The sequence below is a fragment of the Erpetoichthys calabaricus genome, chromosome 13 (genome assembly GCF_900747795.2).
Source record: "Erpetoichthys calabaricus chromosome 13, fErpCal1.3, whole genome shotgun sequence".
NCBI lineage: Eukaryota > Metazoa > Chordata > Cladistia > Polypteriformes > Polypteridae > Erpetoichthys > Erpetoichthys calabaricus.
The window spans coordinates 125,220,821-125,242,285 of NC_041406.2; the positions used below are offsets into that span (position 1 = coordinate 125,220,821).

The 21,465-nt window shown below is 39.5% G+C and overlaps 1 protein-coding gene across 1 annotated transcript in view; it reads right to left on the minus strand.

The window, feature by feature from the left end:
* The window catches only part of cibar1 (CBY1 interacting BAR domain containing 1), a 160,285-nt gene that overhangs the window by 107,410 nt on the left and 31,410 nt on the right, over positions 1–21,465 (minus strand). The window contains exon 3 of the mRNA XM_028817797.2: positions 18,515–18,583. Within this exon, the coding sequence (XP_028673630.2) occupies positions 18,515–18,583 (69 nt within the window). The remainder of the gene's footprint in view (positions 1–18,514; positions 18,584–21,465) is intronic.

Sequence of the window (21,465 nt, forward strand, 5' to 3'; positions counted from 1 at the left end):
AAGACACTGTTGTTGATGTCCAGGCCTATATGGATGGCTTTGAAGAAATTGATTTAGGGGACTCCCCAATGGAAATGAACAATTAAAGTATATGCAGTATATACAGTATGAAAGATGTTATAAACTATGGATAGTTGTCCAGTTTGGTATATTTGCTATGAAATCACAGTAAGAACCACTTAAAATCAATAAAAATAAAACTCTTTAATTAATGAAACTTGCAGATTGATTAAAATCCAGAATCAAAGTTCAAATTAGTGATAAAACCAAAGCAAATATGTTAAAAAATGTAAACAAATAAACTATGATCATTAATGTATTTGTGAAATTGTTGCACGAAACATTCCTTTTGTATTACCAACACCTGACTAACTCTTAACTTCAGCAACTCAATGATGTATAAAGCCTATAATATTATTAGTCAAAATTAGCAGTTTTTAAAAGTGTAATTTTATTACCAATTTCACAAACACTGTGTTTAAGAATTATATGAATCCTTAAAGAACCTTCCACATACCAGCAGTGGAAATCAGTAAGAATACTGTATGTTCACTTTTCTGCCAAAAATAAATACAACTAGTGCTTTTATTAACAAGAAAATCACACAGGAGGGATGAATACAGGGAGATTGCACCACATCAAATCAAGGTACTACAGAGGTTTAGCATCCCCAAAAACAGCCCTTCAACTGATCTTAAGGACACAATCCTTTTTACACCTCTTAGTGAGTCTGTCTGAGATTACTAGCTTTATGCCAATCCTCTACATCCAGCCTACAACAGGCAAATGTGCTTGAAATAATACTGCTTGAGATCCGTGATGAATACAGAATATTACTGTTGTTATTTAGCATGAAAAATTAAACATCCTCAAGCTTGGGAAGTGTAATAGATTGTCTGAAAACATGCATGAGAAAGGTGATAAAAATTGAGTGTACATTTATTTAACTATCAACTAAGCAAACAAGAATGACTGTATCATCTCCTCTAATTTGTCATAATCACAACGTGTGAACTATTCATTTGTGCACTGAAATGTTTCATTCATGATAATGTAATTTAAGAGAATTACAGAGTCTAACAGAGGTTTTTAAGTTGGGAATCCTAACAAAAAGTAAAGACTTCATAAACTTGGTTGGATTAAAGCATGGAATTTAGAAATAACATACAATTGTCTTAGACTGTTGGACTTATCCTTGCCTGTTCTTGCATTTAATATAATCATTGACATCTGCCTTTTGTTAAACAAAAATACATATTATTAAGTCATTTTCTAACCCAATCTCACCATTCATCATTAGCCTCAAGGTGGGAATAAATCCCACACAAATGTATTTCAATACTAACAAAATTTCAAACCAAACATATAAACTCAATGCCACATGAATGGTAAATGCTGAGATGATTCAGACTGCATCCATTTCACTAAAACCTTTTAAATTTGGTTTGTCAGCAAGTCACTTTGTCTGGTTTCTAACATTTGCTTTTGTAAAATACTGTATATTGCTGCAAATATAAATTTAAATGATCAATAATACTTAATAAAAAGTCATTAATGAATTAATCAGATTAATTAACAAAACTTCTGATGCCAGTTTTGGTTTTCTAATCTATCACTAATTTTTTGCAACTCAATTGGATGTCCTTCTACTATTTCAGAACTCTTTTAAAAAAAAAAAATCTGTTTTTTTTTGTTGTAAAGGTATGCCATGTAAGTGATCAGACATTTAACATTACTCAAATATTTGTGGAGTCATTTAGAATTAGCTCTTTAATTGGTGCAATCATGGTGTCCATTAATATATCTCAGCTCCTTCCATATTAGTCAATATGTTTCCTATGTCATTTTACAGCTTCCAAAATATTTTAGCTGTGGTACCGATGGATACTCTATTTACTTCTAAAACTTTACTAGTGCCACAAATTTAGAGTTTGCTACTTTGTGTTTACTGATGAGGTAGGCTATTTATAAACTCTGTGACACTGAGCTATTACTGTGTTTCTAGTGCTTCTGTTTTAACAAAGCATTTTGAACTCAGCCACATTAATGTCATGCAAATATGGGAGTTTAGAAACACTGAGGGTCCAAACATGAAAAAACACTTAACTTTCCAAACACATCCACTTTTCAAGGAAATAATGTTATAGTATATTAATCTGCATCTTGAGATTGCACAAATACTGTAATAAGGCATATCCATGTCACTTTAGAAAAGGGTTAAAAAAAAAAATGTGATTTGGCCATTTCAAAACAAAACTGGTTCTGAACCTTATGTTGCCATTTGTCTATCCCTCTGCGGCAATGTGTGAAAGGCAAAGCATGAGCAAATGCTGAACAGAGGAACAAATGACACACAGTCTTATATGCTGAACACAGGAACAACTGACACACATGCCTATATACACTAAGCTGGAAGCAACATTTCAAATTATCTTTATGGCTTTGTAAGTGTGCTGCAGGGAACAGCATGCTAAGTCTTAGAGAACATGCAACCTACACACTGACAATGATCAGGCCTATGATTCAAACTTACTGTACAGCTCTACATTTCAGCCACCTTCACTTACAGCTGCAGTGAAATGACTCACCTTAAATATGTTTAGAATTGCAGCTGGCTTTAACAATTAGAAACATTTTTTCTTTTCAGCTGCAAGAAGTTGTCCATGGAGCACTACAAACTTGCACGTCCATTTTCAGTTGGTCTTCCATTCGAGTGCTCATATCCAACCTAAGCGCTACAAGCCATAACTTTGAGGTATTTTGATTACCACAAGGAAGTTGGTGGAAATTGAAAAGGCTTCTTTCTTCTATAATAAATCTGTGTTCACATCTTGTATATGTCCATTTCCAAAACATTTTCTCAAATGATGGACAAAATTTCTCTTAAGAGGCTTCCAGGCATCATTTATTAGGTAGAAGACTGCATTAATACCTGTCCTACCTGTCAGGAAGTTACTAATAATGTCTCATGCTCCTGTACGGCTAACTCTGTTGCAAACTGCCCTTTGGGCAGTAAGTGCTTCATGCCCAAAGTCATCAAGCTATGCATACCAACCTTCTAAATTAATGTGGGGGTTTCAGGCATGTGATTTTACATTCTCTGCTATAATAGTGATATTAAATGCACACCTAGATCTTTCACTCATCATTCACATATCATTAATACAGTTTGCACATAAAACTCCACAGACCTGTAAGACGGCTACTCGGATCATAAAAATATATAATTACTGCAGTGCAGACAACAAATTATACTTGTTAAACAAGCAATTACAACAAAAAAGGAAGTGCATGCTGTAATTTAAAAAACCAAAACCTCAAAATTTCCATTCTTAGCTGTAGGTGCTGGGCTACTTGTTCTCTGCATGAAAACTATACTTTATATTTAAAAATTTTTTTGTGGGGTACATCCATCCATCCATCCATTTTCCAACCCGCTGAATCCGAACACAGGGTCACAGGGGTCTGCTGGAGCCAATCCCAGCCAACACAGGGCACAAGGCAGGGACCAATCCCGGGCAGGGCGCCAACCCACCGCAGGACACACACAAACACACCCACACACCAAGCACACACTAGGGCCAATTTAGAATCGCCAATCCACCTAACCTGCATGTCTTTGGAATGTGGGAGGAAACCGGAGCGCCCAGAGGAAACCCGCGCAGACACGGGGAGAACATGCAAACTCCACGCAGGGATGACCCGGGTTGTGGGGTACATGCATGGCCAAACTTTGTCATCCAGATAGTAAGTGTATTATCATAGAACTAGTGGTTTTGTGGCCTGCAAGTTTCATAATTGCAGGAAAAGTGATCTTGTCTGTTTTTAACAGATCTAATGTGACTGGTGGTTAAATGTTTAGTACCGATACACCTACCTCAGTATGGCAATGCATGTCACAACAGGCACAGTGTCTCAATATGTTACTTTACTAGGAAATGAGTCACAACTAAAACATGGAACATATAAAAATTATTTCAGAAGGACTCTGTATATCTAAACTGGGACAAATATACTAGTATGGCCAAAAGTATGTGTGTTTCAGCCATACCTATTGCTAGCAGATACATAAAAATCAAACACATTGCTGTGCAGTCTCCATTAACAAACACTGGCAGTAGAATGAGTCGTACTGAAGAGTTCAGTGACTTTAAACTATGTCATCTTTGCCAGGAGTCATTGCATGAAATTTCTGCTCTGGTAAATCTGCCCCAGTCAACTGTAAGTGCTATTATTGTGAAGTGGAAGCACCTAGGAATGATAACATCTTAGGCACCCAAACTCATTGAGCAGGGCCACCAGGTAGGCATGGGCAGTATATCGAATGCCACAATATGAACAATACTTTTTAATGCATCGTTTAAAAATAAAAGTATTGCGATATATTAATTTAATAGGTTCCACCAAATAGTTTGTAGTGCATAATTTCTGCGGATTAGGGGCACATCCGAAACGTTCTCTTCAGCTGCCCCTTTTCCACTGTACTGCACCACTGTAGATTTCTGTTGTGTAAAGAAATTAGTTTTGACTTTACTAAGTGCTAACATATAATTTTATATAGCACTATAAAAAAGCATTGGCAAAAAGCAGCTTTAAATATATAATGTTACATGAAAAAAGAAAAATGCTATATTCTGTACTCAGAAGTGCCAGTATGAGTTGCAGCTAAACAGCATACTTTATAAACAGACATAATAGCTTTATAACTGCACTTTGTGAAGTGTTTGTGCAACGTGTCTGGGTGATTTAACTCCCTTGTTTTCATGTATGTGCGCCTTTATCATTTCCTACTTCTTGTTTTGTTCCTTGTATTTCCCAGATAAACTCCAGTGTTAATGCCCCCTTGTTTACCTTCCCCGACTGTCTTCTGATGGACTGTCTTTGAATCTCTGCCTAGATTATGATTTTTCTAACTTTCTATGACTTTTTATGATTTGGATTTGTTAGTTCTAAGTAAACAGTGTGTACGAGGGCACAATTTCTGTCCTGTTATTACAACTAACAGTTCATTTTTATTTTTTTACAGTGCAGAATAAGTTGGTTGAGGAGCCTCATAGACGTCAAGCAGAAAAAAAATCACTTTGAACAAATTATTAAACAGTTCAAATGAATACATACTTGAACTGTTTTGTATTTCTGTAAGAAGCATATGCCTATCAGGTGCACTTTATTTCACAAGCCGTCTTAGCTGAGGGGCCTCGATTCCAAATCACTCATTTTTCTTTCAATACTTGAACACTCACACATATCTCTGCCTCCTCACCCCATTCCATCCCACCCTGAACCACATGCCACATGCCTCTCCAGCTCTTTCTGTTCCTCCAACAAAAAGATTCTTTTCAAAAGCAACATTATTAGAAAGCACTGATTGCAGCCACTGTACATCCCCTTTTCACCCCATGAAACATTAGTTTAACATCAACTGAAAGCCGCACAGTGATTTCTGGTATTCCTTATTGACAGCATTTCACTGAACGACAATCTACATCAGGAAGGATAAGAGTCCCATTTGCCGATAGGAAGATCCTCTTTATGGAGGGAAACACCGGAGCTTCTTGTGGATGCTGATCAGTGAACAGAGATACAGAATGATCACAATATTAACTCTTTGAGGGCTGAATATTTTTTTTACAAAAAACATAGTTTTCTGAAATGCAATGGTTTAACATAGAAATCAACATTAAACGTCTGTTGCTGTGTGCTGTGACTGCCAGTTTGCCAAGAATGTGCGACAGGCTTGCTGCCAGGCTGTCTTTGTGTGGCTGGGGCAGCAGCAGCGGTCACTGTCGCAGTTTATTGCAATCTGGTTTCTACCTCTTATCATTGCTAAATGGCAGTACTCCCATGCGAACAGTGCTGTAGGTGTGTTAGCTACTTGAACCAGTTTAGCACCACGAATAGCTGGGGACCAATCAGCTGAAGCCGGAACCTCACATTCGTCTTTGATCGCTTGTATCAACATCGGAGTCTGACAAGTCATAGTCCAGTTCAGAGAGAATAGGCAAAACATCATCCACTGAGTATTTTGCTTTATGCATTCACTTTGATCTCTCGGCAGATGTCAGTGCCAATTTTGCCATTGTTTGTGCCTTGCTACTCATGGGAGCGCAGGAAATCTTGGTCAAAACCAATGAAGCTAACTTTCCTTCTAGCAACAAGAGTCCAACTAAAACATAACAGTTGGTTTTGTCACTGTTTACGGTCGATTACCATTGTCAACTCCTCCTTTTGACAAAAGTCGACATCAGCCCTGAAAGAGTTAATGCTTCACAAATAACTGATGTTTAACTCTTTTTATAGTTAAACTGCTCCTAAAATGTACACACGAACACAAACTCACATACCATCCGACGGGGACACTACTGATTAAACGTGGGGTCTCCTCTATTAGAATGAGAAAGTACTAATAAATACAGGGCATTTACTGTCATTCACTTGCAAGGCATGAGATTACAAGAAAATTCAGTCCCCAGAGACAGCTTTAATCCGTGGATTTCACATACACGAAAATGTCTTAATGCCTTAAGCGAAAACATGATTAAAAAAAAAAATATAAAAAGGTATTATTTGTCAGAACACTTTCTGAGCATAGCATGCAATGGATACTCTGAATTTACTATCTTACTCTTCTTTATTTATTTATCTGGTTTAGTACAATGCTATATACTGTATACCCAGCCGTTCTTTCTCTGTGAAGTGCCTTGAGCATGGGAAAGGCGCTATATAAATAAAATGTAGTATTATTATCATTATTATTATTATATGAGCCGATTTTTATTATCTTCAGTTTATAGTTAAAATGCCTAACCCCAGCACAAAACATAATTTATTTGTGAAACAGGAATGTTCTGATCATTCGGTATCCCTGTTCAGCATGCAAAAGAAACAGTGCAGGTCCAGTTTTCTCCACACAAAGACAGTTCATCCTTTGCACCTTCTTGATCTGGATTACTCTTAAATGAAATGCTGCCAATAAGGAATAACAGAAACCCCTGCAAGGCTTTCTGTCAATGATTAACTATGTTTGATGGAGGGATCACCCTTGACAAACAGCAAGGGAAAAATACAAACAAAAATGAAGGGTGTGTGGAAGTGATTCTCTGTGTGATGTATCTCTTAAAGTTAGAAGAAAGGAAGAAAAAAAAAAGAGACTGCGATCAAGATATTTGGAAGGTCAGCTGCTGAACTGGTGCATTCAGTTAGTACAGGACATCTAACAATGATTTCTGTTATTCCTCATTGGTAGCATTTCATTTAAGAGAATTCCAGATCAGAAAGGGTATGGAAAACTGGAGCTATGTGGTTATTTCTGAATGCTGATCAGTGTTTAGAAATACAAAATGATCAGAATATTACTGCTTCACAAATATCTGATGTTTATGTCTGTATATTACAGTATAATCTACAAACCCCCAAAACGCAAGCACCCCTGGATGCACATAGCAATGATTAAGCAAGCAATGTCTTATGTTAAAGTAAGAAGGAATGAGTAAATACCCAGAGTGGTTACTGACGTCCGTTACTTGCAAGGTATGAGTGGGTCAGATTAAGTATAGAGAGAGCTAAACATTGTTTACCTGTGAAGCAGGACTATTCTAATCATTTTGTATATCTGATTTAGAGATATATATATATTTTATATATATGGTCTTAGGTCAGTGTGGGGGGGGGTGGGGGGGTTTAATAATAATAATACATTTTATTTATATAGCGCCTTTCCCATGCTCAAGGCACTTACAGAATATAATAAAGAACGGCAGAATATACAGTATATAGCATTGTACAAACCAGATAAATAAATAAAGAAGATTAAGACAGTAAATTCTGAAAAAAAAAAACAGACAACATAATTGATGGTCTAGCACACACATACAGGTTACATTGGCATCTTGACAGAGATGTAAACTGAGAGAAAGGTAATAAAGTCAAATAGAGCTAAAAGCCTTCCTGAACAGATGAGTTTTGAGTTGTTTTTTAAAGGAATTCATGGAGTCAGCTGACCTGATTAATTTTGGTAGGTCATTCCAGAGTCTGGGCGCTATACAGCTGAAGGCCCTGTCACCCATGGAGTGTAGATTAGTGAGGGGCACAACAAGATTACCAGAATCAGAGGACCTTAGTGGGCGGGCAGGCACATAGTGATGGAGGAGGTCACTGATGTAGTTTGGTGCGAGGTTATTTAAAGCTTTGTAGGTTATTAGTAGGATTTTATATTCGATTCTGTAGGACACAGGGAGCCAGTGAAGACGGAGCAGGATGGGTGTGATGTGCTCGCTGCTGCTGGTTCGAGTAAGGACTCTTGCAGCTGAGTTTTGAATAAGCTGGAGCTGTGATATAAGATTAGAAGGGGCACCTGCCAGTAGGGAATTACAATAATCGATGCGGGATGTGATAAAAGCATGGACAAGTTTCTCAGCATTAGAGAAGGAGAGGAAGGAGCGAACACGGGATATGTTACGGAGGTGAAAGTAAGAAAGTTTCTTAATGTGATTTATGTGGGTGGAATAAGTGAGGGAGGAATCAAAAATGACACCAAGATTTTTTACAGTAGAGGCAGGTCTGATGAGATCACTGCCAAGATGGACTGGGAAGGAGCTCATTTTATTAAGTTGCATTTTAGTCCCAATTTGCAGGAGTTCAGTTTTATTGCAATTTAATTTTAAAGTGTTCTGCTCCATCCAGGTTTTAATTTCACTAAGGCAGGTTGTGAGCTGAGAAAGCTCTGATGAAGTTCCACTTTTAACATTGAAGTAGAGCTGGGTATCATCTGCATAAAAATGGTAACCCAATCCATAACTACGGATAATATGGCCAAGGGGAAGCATATAAATACAGAAAAGCAGAGGACCAAGGACAGAGCCCTGAGGGACTCCTTGTGTGACTGGCACGGAGTTGGATCTGCTGTTGCCAAGACTAACAAACTCTTGCCTATCACTCAGATAGGACTTGAACCACTGGAGGGCAGTGCCAGAGATACCCAGCATGTTCTCCATTCTGGACAGTAGGATGTCATGTCTGACAGTGTCAAATGCTGCACTGAGGTCTAACAGAATTAATATGCTGGTTTGTCCAGAGTCTGCTGCCATAAGCAAATCATTGGTTACCCGTAGCAGAGCAGTTTCACAGCTGTGCCGCGCCCTGAAACCAGACTGAAAGGGTTCCATCAAATTATTAGAGGTTAGGTAATTGGTGAGTTGGGAAGCTACAACACGCTCAAGAACTTTTGACAGGAAAGGTAAGTGGGAAATAGGCCGGAAATTGTTAAGATTGTCAGCATCAAGGCCAGACTTTTTTAACATTGGGGTTACAGAAGCAATTTTAAAAGTGAGTGGCACGGAGCCAGTGTCAAGGGATGAGTTTATTATTGTTGTAACAGTCGGGATTATGGCACGAAGGCAGGATTTAAGTAGTGTGGTGGGGATGGGGTCCAGTACACAAGTAGTCGGCCTCATCTTACAAAGCAGGTTATTAACAAACGCAGAGGTGACTGGTGAGAACTTAGAGAAGGAGCTGGATGGAGTGGGAAAACAGGGAGAGATATAAACAGATGATATATTTATGTTAGTTGAATTATTTAGATCTTTAATTTTGTTACGGAAAAAGTGGAGGAATTCCTCACAGACTTCAGTAGAAGAGGTAGTTGGACCAGATGCGGGTTCGAGTAGTTTATTAACTACAGAGAACAAAACCCTTGGGTTATCATGGCCACTTTCTATTATTCTGCCATAATGGGTGTTCTTGGCAGAAGTTAGTGCTTCTCTGTAAGCTCTTTGGTGGTCAGAGAAAGCCTGGATGTGCACGGTGAGGCCAGTCTTACGTGACATTCTCTCAAGGCGTCGGCCAGCTGCTTTCATAGATCGCAATTCTGAGTTATACCAAGGAGCTGAGCGCTTAAAGGAAACCTCCTTATGTTTTAAAGGAGCTGTTTTATCTAATGCTGAGTGAAGGGCTGAGTTATAGTGGTCAACAAAACTATCTAGTGTTGGTGGAATAGGTGCAGACAGTAAAAGATCAGAAATGGATCCAGAAAGGATAGAGGGACAGATATTTTTAAGGTTTCTGTAAGAAATTTGTCGTTTACAGGTAAGAGGTGGGATAGGTAATGAGACAGTGAAAAATACTGCTTTATGGTCAGAGAGTCCCAAATCAGTGCTGTAAATGTTGGCAACAGATAGTCCAGAAGTGCAGATCAGGTCCAATATATGACCGCCAGAATGGGTTGGAAAATCAACATGTTGTGTCAAGTCAAAACAGTCCAGTACGGACAGGAATTCATTTCTCAGTTTAGATGTAGTAATGTCAATATGGATGTTGAAATCACCAAGAAGCATAATTCTCTGAGAGTAAGAGCTTAGGTGGGTCAAAAGTTCAATCAGATCGGATAAGAAGGATGCATTGTATTTTGGGGGACGATAGAGAACAATGAGTGAGACAGGACCTGATTCCGTTATTAGTTTAAGAGCCAGGCACTCAAAGTGAACATGTTCTTCTTAGGGCGGCACGGTGGCGCAGTGGGTAGCGCTGCTGCCTCGCAGTTGGGAGACCTGGGGAGCTGGGTTCGATTCCCGGGTCCTCCCTGCGTGGAGTTTGCATGTTCTCCCTGTGTCTGCGTGGGTTTCCTCCGGGCGCTCCGGTTTCCTCCCATAATCGAAAGACATGCAGGTTAGGTGGATTGGCGATTCTAAATTGGCCCTAGTGTGTGCTTGGTGTGTGGGTGTGTTTGTGTGTGTCCTGCGGTGGGTTGGCACCCTGCCTGGGATTGGTTCCCTGCCTTGTGCCCTGTGTTGGCTGGGATTGGCTCCAGCAGACCCCCGTGACCCTGTTTGGATTCAGCGGGTTGGGAAATGGATGGATGGATGGATGTTCTTCTTAAGTTTGTATATCCTAGGTTTATGTCCAAATGTCTATTAACGGCATTTTCGTTTGATTGCCAAGATTCAGTCAGCTCTCTGGCACTTTTAGTACTGGCCTTAAATCTTACTTGTGCATTGTCCCAGTTGAATGTATGTCCGGTTGATTTTGTATGCGTATAGATCAGTGATCATGAGTCCTTCCTTCTGACAGCACTGCAATGTTCCTGTATACGTGTTGATCTTTTTGATGTTTGTCCTATGTATACCATGTATATACCATATATATTATATATATACACACACACACACACAGTATCTCACAAAAGTGAGTACACCCTTCACATTTTTGTAAATATTCTATGATATCTTTTCATGGGACAACACTGAAGATATGACACTGATACAATTTAAGTAGTCAGTGTACTGTTTGTATAACAGTGTAAATTTGCTGTCCCCTCAAAATAACTCAACACATAACCATTAATATCTAAACCACTGGCAACAAAAGTGAGTACACCCCTAAGTGAAAAATGTCCAAATTGTGCCCAATTATCCATTTTCCCTTCCCGGTGTCATTAGACTCGTTAGTGTTACAAGGTCTCAGGTGTGAATGGGGAGCAGGTGTGTTAAATTTGGTGTTATTGCTCTCACACTCTCTCATACTGGTCACTGGAAATTCAACATGGCACCTCATGCCAGATAACTCTCTGAGGATCTGAAAAAAAAAATTGTTGCTCTATATAAAGATGGCCTAGGCTATAAGAAGATTGCCAACACTCTGAAACTGAGCTGCAGCACAGTGGCCAAGACCATACAGCGGTTTAACAGGACAGGTTCCACTCAGAACTGGCCTCACCATAGTCGACCAAAGAAGTTGAATGCACATGCTCAGCGTCATATCCAGAGGTTGTCTTTTGAAAATTGACGTATGAGTGCTGCCAGCATTTCTGCAGAGGTTGAAGGGGTAGGGGGTCAGCCTGTCACTGCTCAGACCATATGCCACACACTGCATCAAATTGGTCTGCATGGCTGTCATCCCAGAAGGAAGCATCTTCTAAAGATGATGCACAAGAAAGCCCGCAAACAGTTTGCTGAAGACAAGCAGACTAAGGACATGGATCCTAAATATGTTCTTCCTAGTTGGAAATACTTTGTGGAAGAAATGCTGCCCAATCTATAAAATGAGGTGAAGGAGGAAATTTTAAATCAGATTCAGAACGTAAGCCACTTTTCCACCACATCTGGTCTGTGGACTAGTCATACCATGCAATCGTACATGAACCTACCGGTCCATTGTATTGAGAACTGGGAGATGAACAGCGTCTGTCTTCAGACAGGCTATGTGCCAGATGACTATACTGGAGAAATGATTGCGCTGGGGCTCAGAGATGTGCTTAAACCTTAGATGATGTGCGACAAGCTTCCACTACCACAGACAGCGCTGCTAATGATTAAAACCGTTGATTTTAAAAAATGGAAGAGACTACAGTGCTTTGGTCACTGACTGACATCTAGCATTTGGTAAGGGGATTGTGTGTGTGCGTGCATGTGTGCATTGAGTGTGTGTGCGTGTATGAGAAATATTTTAAATGAAATAATAATGTAAATAATGAACAGAACTATAATTTGTTTTTGGTTTTAGAGAGAAGCATGAGAGATCCACGCATTGAACGGGCCATTGGTGTATGCAAGAGAATTGTTGCAAGTTTTTCCTTCAGCTGGAAAAAGAGTATAGATTTGACAGCAGCACAGAAAGTGCTTAATCTGCCTTCGCATCAGCTCATAACAGAATAAATATAAGATGGGGATTAAGGGTGGCAATGATCCAGAGGGTGTTGAAACAACAGCGGGCCATCACCCAAGTTCTCTCATCTGACAAAAAATATAGACATCTTGTCCTCACCTGGCAGGACATTGATGTTCTGGAGTCAATTGGCAAAGTTCTCTGACCATTCCTGGAATTTACAGATGTGCTGTCAGCTCAGCCCTTTGTCACAGTCTCAAATATTTAGCCTGTGTTACACCTTTTACAAACCAGGATCTTGGCTCACCAGTAGGAGGACACAGATCTTACTATGTCAAATAAGACCAAAATTCTTGATTATTGGAGGGAGACGTGTGATGACTCTGCCACCCAGCAACAAAGTGAACCATCATAGGGCATCTTTAAACCCAGAAGCAGTTGATAAGACTTGTATTTCTTAAACAAAATTTGTGGATTCACTTGAATGCTTGTTCTTCCTATGGTTTATTTGTGTACAAAATATAGCTTAAAAATAAAAATGTTTCAATATGCTCCTACTAATTTTTTATGGCAAAACTATTAAAGTAGTTAAAGCACCTACTCCTACACTACCCAAGTACAGTCAGAAAACTGGCTTTCTTGCGTTAATGTTTATATGAATTTCTTGCGATAATGTGTATATTTTGTTTATGTCTGTTCTATTATAAAGTATATGATATAAAGTTATTACAGTTTAATTAAATCCAGATAATTAAATATAAGAAAAATATAACATCTTTGTGAGTAAAATTGGATAGGAAAAAATATTGTTGCATTATCGTACATTGGCTTTTGGTCCAAAAATATTGTGATTTGAATTTTGAGCCATATCATCAGCCCTACTGCCAAGTACTGAAACACATACTATATAACAGTGTTTCTCAATTTGTGGGGCGGGCCCACCTAGGGGGGCGCGAAGATGTGAAAAAAAGAAAACAAGAATCGAAAATATGAAAAATACATCTATTGAAACCAAAACAAATTAACTTCAACTACATTCTGATACTAGAAAAATAAATATAGAGTTAGATAAATGTCAATAAAAGTTAAGTAGGTATAATAAAATATGCATCTATGATATATCATTAATTAAAAAAGAACAAATTGGTATTAGTGGGCTCCTTTCAAAAAAACGTTAGGGGGGCGGGTTTAAAACTGTTATGAAAACTCGGGTCGCAAATACTTAAAGGTTGAGAAATGCTGCTATATAAAAATCACCTATCCCCTGTTGTGCCAGTCACAAAAGAGTTCAAAGCTGCCTCTGGAAGTAACATCACCACAAGAATGGTGCGTCCGAAGCTACATGAAATGGGTTTCCATGACACAAGCCCATGATCACTACATACAATTTCAAGCATTGGCTAGAGCAGTGGAAATGTGTTATCTGGAGTAATGAATCACACTTCACTATCTGGCAGTCATATGAACGAATCTGGGTTTGCCGGATGCCAGGAGAACACTACCACCCAGAATGTGCAGTGCCTGTTGTAGAGTTTGGTAGAGGAGGGATAAGATAAGATAAGATAAGATAAGATAAGATAAGATAAGATAAGATAAGATAAGATAAGATAAGATAAGATAAGATAAGATAAGATAAGATAAGATAAGATAAGAACTTTATTTATCCCGAGGGAAATTCTTTTGTCATATACATGCTCAGTGCAACAAGAGGAATAAAGATAAGGTAGTAAGAGTTTAAAAAGAACAGTAGTAATAGTGCAAACAGAATAACAACTCTAAACAAAGTAACAAATAACTATAATAGTTTGTATTATAACTGTAGAACTAATTTGTGCAAAGCAACAACTATAACTAAAACTATAACAGATATAATAAAACAACAGATTATTAGTGCAAGTGGTTATGAAAAGTGACTTAGTGTTTGTGCCATGAATAAATGAGATAGCAGCATGTGATGATGGGATGAAACAAACATTCAGTAACATACAGATGAGTAAATAAAAAACCGAATGAGACCTAATGACAAAAATTCTGAAAAAGATCACCTACAGAATGAGGAAGAGTTACACAGTCTTATTGCCACAGGTAGAAAGGATTTCCTGTGGCGTTCGGTTCTGCATTTGGAGGCAATGAGTCTTTTGCTGTGTGTGCTCTGATGACCCATCAAGGAGGCGTGCATGGGGTGAGAGGGGTTGTCCATGATACCGAGAAGCTTTTTCAGCATTCTCCTCTCAGACACCTCCACCAGGTTCTCCAGTCTGACACCCAGGACAGAACAAGCCTTTTTAATCAGCTTGTTCAGTCTGTTGGCATCAGCTGTCTTCACCCCACTGCCCCAGCACACAGCTGCAAAAAACACCACGCTCTCTACCAGAGTGATAGAACATAGTCAGCATTTTCCTACAGACATTGAAAGACCTGAGCCTCCTCAGTAGGTAAAGCCGGCTCTGCCCTTTCTTGAAAACCGTGTTGGTGTTCTTGGACCAGTCCAGTTTACTGTCAATGTGTACCCCCAGGTACCTGTAGTCCTCAACATCCGTTCCTCTGATGGTGACAGGGGTGGGAAGAGGAGCCTGCTTCCTAAAGTCCACAACCAGTTCCTTTGTCTTTGTGATGTTTATCTGTAAATGGTTCAGCTCACACCACTCCACAAAGCTGTCCACCACACTCCTGTATTCATCCTCCTGTCCATCCCTGATACAGGCCACAATGACAGAGTCATCAGAGAATTTCTGCAGGTGACATGACTGAGACCTGTACCTGAAGTCAGACGTGTAGAGGGATAACAGTCTTAGGCTGTTGTTCGGGGTTTGGGCTAGGCCCTTTGGTTCCAGTGAAGGGGACTGTTGAAGCTAAAACATGGTAAAATATTTTAGACAATGGTGCACTTACAATTTAGTAGCAACAGTTTGGGAATGACCCTTTCCTGTGCCATCACAACAGTGCCCAATGCACAAGGCCAGGGTTATAAACAAATGACTTGACGAGTTTGGTGTGCACGGTGCCCTAACCACAACCCTGCTGGGAGTCCTTTGGTTAAATTGTAATGTCAATTCTGAGCCAGATCTTCTCATCTAACATCAGTGCCTGACCTTGCAAATGCTCTCTTGGCTCAATGGACACACATTTCCATATATAGGCTTCAAGAATAGTGGAGGCTGCCATAGCCAGATCTGGGGGGCACTCCATATTAATGCTCATAGTTTTGGAATTGGATGTCCAGAAGACTCATATAGGTGTAATGATCAGTTGTCCACAAACCTTCAGCCCTACAGCCTTGTCAACCTACATCAAGCTGGTAGCAGCAGATATAACTCACTGTTTTAACACTAGAATCTCTGATGCCCACGAAAAAACTGGTAATCCCGGGCTATCTTAAATTCCTTCTCACCTCTTCATCAGCGTCTTCTGTTTTACAAATGTGTCGATCAGCACAGGCAGGAGGCAGATTGCTATCCCATCCCCCACCGATGCAGCTTTAGTCATACATAAAGTTCTCCCAGCTCAGGTTTGTTTATCTGGGTGTGAGGTGCCTTGAATTGTATAGGGTAAATAATATATCGTTATTTGGAACACATGTATTTCATGTGTGTTTCGTGTCTACAACGATCTGTGTAAATGTGGGATGACAGGAAATGTGAGGCAAGAAATATTGAACACATAACTAAAACAGAATTTTTTTCATGTTCTACTAATAACTGTCAAAATGCTGACGTGAAGTGTATAATATGTGAAGACTTAAGTCCAAATGTCAAATAAACACTTTCACAAAAGACACATATAACAAAAGAAGTGTTCTTTTTTCTAGAATTTAACCAAAATATACAGGGTGCGCACAAAGTCCATATACCCCTTCTTTGGGAGGATTTTGAAAGCTAAAGGTTACCTCTTAGGAATCCAAAAAAATCTGTATGGGTCCCTCCATGATCTCTGCATAGCCGAATGCGCAGCCAGGTTCTCCTGCTCATGTTCTGCAACATTTCCGGGGTGACTTTCTGGAACGCTGCGCAAACCACATGTTTCAGTTCATCGTTCGATGAATAACGGCACTTCCGCACGTCTTCTTTGATAAACCCCCAGAGTGCATTATCTGGAGTTGTGAGATCAGGGCTTCTCGGAGGCCATGGAAGAGGAGTGGGATTGTTGTTTGATCCTCATCCGATCCAACGATTCCCAAAAACATCATTGAGGCGATCACGCACAGTGATTGCGAAATGGGCAGGTGCCCCGTCTTGTTGAAACCAAACACTGTCAAGTACGCCCTGGTTTCTCAGTTGCGGGATGAGCCAGCCATTCAGCATTTCCAGATAACTGATTTGGTTAACAGAACCATCAAAAAAATAAGGGCCAAACAAATGTTGTGCTGTCATTCTGGCCCAGATCATCACGTGTGGTGGGCTATGCTCAATTTCTTCAAAGAAATGTGGATTTTCTTTTCCCCAGAAAAACACGTTTCGATTGCGGGAGCTGCGATAAATCGTGCACTCGTCAGAGAACCTTTTCCTTCTCAGCATTTGTTGGAAATTGGTGCAGCATCAGATCACAAGCTTCCTGACGTCTGTCCAAGTCGGCATCTGATAACTCGTTAACAGGCAATGGACGCCAACATTTCATTTGCAAGTCCTGTTTGATGTGTTTTCGCATTGTTGATTCCGCTATTCCCAACTCAGCAGCACATTTACGAGTGGATTTCATTGGGGATCGTTGGACAGACTCTGCCACATCTGCACACGTTTCATGCCTTGTGGATGGTCTTCCACTTCGCGGCGCATCTCGGACGCTGACCGTTGCAAAAGCCTTCTTCTCCCACTGCAACAACATCCTCTTTGTCGGCGACGCCTTCCCAAAACGCACAACAAAGTCATCCATGACATTTTTGATCAATTTCCCAGTAACAGGCCGCTCATGAACCCACACAGTGGCCACCAAACGCTCCTCGATCGTGAAAACACTTGTGTCACCCATCGCTTCGTCGATTTCCTGAGCGGCAGCACCAGACGGGATGTCGGAAACGCACCTCGAAATACCGGGAAGACTTGGGCTGATGTCCATAGGAACCAAATTGTCATGGTTATTCCTGTAAATGCTCCTAAAGATAGGGGTATACGGACTTTGTGCGCACCCTGTACATACACACACACACACCTGCTTGGCTGGTGCAGAGGTAAGAGCTGCTGTGTCCAAGTTAAGAGGTTGCGGTTTCAATACCAGGTCCTTCACGCATTAACTGTTTTGAGTAGTGAGCGGCTATTATTATTACTATTATAGAATAAAAACTAAATTTGATTTATTTGAGTCTGTAACAGCCAGTGTAAATTTATGATATTTGTATAAGTTAGTGTTTTATTATTCACTTTTATTCTCTCAGTCACGTTCATGCAACCCCGATCTGACACTGTTAGTTTTCAAATAAAGACATGCTATAACAGAGGTGAACTGAGATGAGGATGAGGGTCCTACAATGGAGAAAGTCAACAGAAGCCATCCCTGCAAGAAATGTCCACTCACACAGAAGAACAATACAGCTATACCAGACATAAAGTGAAAGATGGCACCGTTTGGATGCAGCATGACATTGGACTGAACTTTTGTGGCATAGAGGATGGAAAAATACCAGCGTTTAAAAAAAAACAAAAGTAAGACTCCTCACAGAAAGTCTGTGAAAGGTGGCATACAGGGTTTTCTCAGTAAGTTATAAGCCATCTAGCACTTGTTTTTGGAACTGCAAGGACCATGAAAAATAACAACTACAAAGTAAGATTTCAGTGACTTGGGTGGGGAAAATGGTTGGGTGTCATGTGACAGTGAGGTAGAATGTGGAAAAAACCAAATGAACTGCCAAGGGGCATTCCTATGTGCTCTACTGTAGATCACTAGTAGATTTAACTTCACTATTACAGCTTTAACACCTGCTTACCCTCTTGAGCTTCACGATAGTTCCATAACTTTTTAAAGGTTCAATCACTTTGGCTTCTAGCCTTTCAACCTAAGGAGGGAAAATAAAACAATATTAGAATACAGAGCTACTATTAAAGAAACATCAAGCAAAATTTAAGCATGTCAAAAAACAAACTGATAAACTATATATTAAATATCAAGGGTGTATGTCATTAGGGTCTATTGCAAGCATTTGGACAATTATTTTTGTGCAACACATTCAAGATTGCCATAAAATACACCATCATAAACACTGTGTAATCCATCAATGTCTACAGAAAACGTAATAATAGAGATCACCCATCGATATTCAACAACGAGTTGTTAGTACAAGTGAATATATCAGTTTATCATCACAGAAATTTAGTTGAGCTGGCATCTAAATCCAGCTCTACAAAGACTATTTTTTATGCTTATATATATGTTTTGCAGCTGTTTTTCCTTTAGTTTTACCACCCAAAAAGTGTTCAATTCCCCATTTTGTTTTCCTTAGGTAAAAGTAAAAATGAAGGCTAGAGGTAGGAGTGCTGGATGTGGTCATGGTCATGGCATTGGCCGTGGAGCTAGTCAAGGGCACAGCACCACCAAACCATTTAAGTCCTGTCAGCCACCAGAAGCAACACCTGGGGCCTCATGTATAACGCCATGCCTAGAATTCACACTATAACAAGGTGTATGGACAAAAGCGGAAATGTTCGTACGCACAAAAAAATCCACATGCATAAATCTGTGCATTCGCCAACTTCCACGTTCTTCCACTACATAAATCTCTGTCAGCACGAAAAGTAACACACATGCCTGCTGCCCCGCTCCAACTCCTCCCAGAATTATGCCTCTTTGAATATGCAAATCAATATAAATAGCCCTTAACCTCAGCCTTCTGTGAAAAGACAATGGCAAAAGCATGGGGGGAAATAGAAGAATTTCAGCAAATACCAAGTGGAGGCAAGGAAAAACTTACTATTTGTTGGTTTAAACAGTGATATGATCAACAAAAGGAAGTTGATCGAGTAACAGAGTGTCGGAGAAACTTGAAAGCTCACGTTCACAAAGTCACACAGTGCCCGAAATAAAAAAAAAGTCAGATATCAAAGTCGCCGTGAAAAGGCGAGTCACAGCCCACTGTCTGAGTGTCATATGAAAGCTTATTAGGGTACAGAGAAAAAAAATAGACACACAGTGGGGGAAAAAAACACGGAATGTCAACTTTAATCTCGAAATTTACACTTTAATCACGTAGTTTATTTTGTCACTAGCAAAATACCCGCGCTTCGCAGCGGAGAAGTAGTGTGTTAAAGAGGTTATGGAAAAGTAAAGGAAACATTTTAAAAATAACGTAACATGATTGTCAATGTAATTGTGTTGTCATTGTTATGAGTGTTGCTGTCATATATATAATATATATATATATATATATATATATATATATATATATATATATATATATACACACATACATATATATACACATACATATATATATACACATACATATATATATATATACACATACATATATATATATATATATATATATATATATATATATATATACACATATATAAATACATATATATATATATATATATATATATATATATATATATATATATATATATATATATATATATATATATAATATATGTGCATGTATATATATATATATATATATATATATATATATATATATATATACACAGTGGGTACGGAAAGTATTCAGACCCCCTTCAATTTTTCACTCTTTCTCATATTGCAGCCATTTGCTAAAATCATTTAAATTAATTTTTTTCCTCATTAATGTACACACAGCACCCCATATTGACTGACAAAAAAAAGAATTTTTGAAAATGTTGCAGATTTATTAAAAAAGAAAAACTGAAATATCACATGGTCCTAAGTATTCAGACCCTTTGCTCAGTATTTAGTAGAAGCACCCTTTTGAGCTAATACAGCCATGAGTCTTCTTGGGAAAGATGCAACAAGTTTTTCACACCTGGATTTGGGGATCGTCTGCCATTCCTCCTTGCAGATCCTCTCCAGTTCTGTCAGGTTGGATGGTAAACGTTGGTGGACAGCCATTTTTAGGTCTCTCCAGAGATGCTCAATTGGATTTAAGTCAGGGCTCTAGCTGGGCCATTCAAGAACAGTCACAGAGTTGTTGTGAAGCCACTCCTTCGTTATTTTAGCTGTGTGCTTAGGGTCATTGTCTTGTTGGAAGGTAAACCTTCGGCCCAGTCTGAGGTCCTTAGCACTCTGGAGAAGGTTTTTGTCCAGGATATCCCTGTACTTGGCCGCATTCATCTTTCCCTCGATTGCAACCAGTCGTCCTGTCCATGCAGCTGAAAAACACCCCCACAGCATGATGCTACCACCGCCATGCTTCACTGTGGGGACTGTATTGGACAAGTGATGAGCAGTGCCTGGTTGTCTCCACACATACCTCAGTGCAAGACACATGACAGCCCGCATGGAGTTTGCTAAAAGACACCTGAAGGACTCTGAGATGGTGAGAAATAAGTTTCTCTGGTCTGATGAGACCAAGATAGAACTTTTTGGCCTTAATTCTAAGCGGTATGTGTGGAGACAACCAGGCACTGCTCATCACTTGTCCAATACAGTCCCCACAGTGAAGCATGGCGGTGGCAGCATCATGATGTGGGGGTGTGTTTCAGCTGCAGGGACAGGACGACTGGTTGCAATCGAGGAAAAGATGAATGCGGCCAAGTACAGGGATATCCTGGACAAAAACCTTCTCCAGAGTGCTAAGGACCTCAGACTGGGCCGAAGGTTTACCTTCCAACAAGACAATGACCCTAAGCACACAGCTAAAATAACGAAGGAGTGGCTTCACAACAACTCTGTGACTGTTCTTGAATGGCCCAGCTAGAGCCCTGACTTAAATCCAATTGAGCATCTCTGGAGAGACCTAAA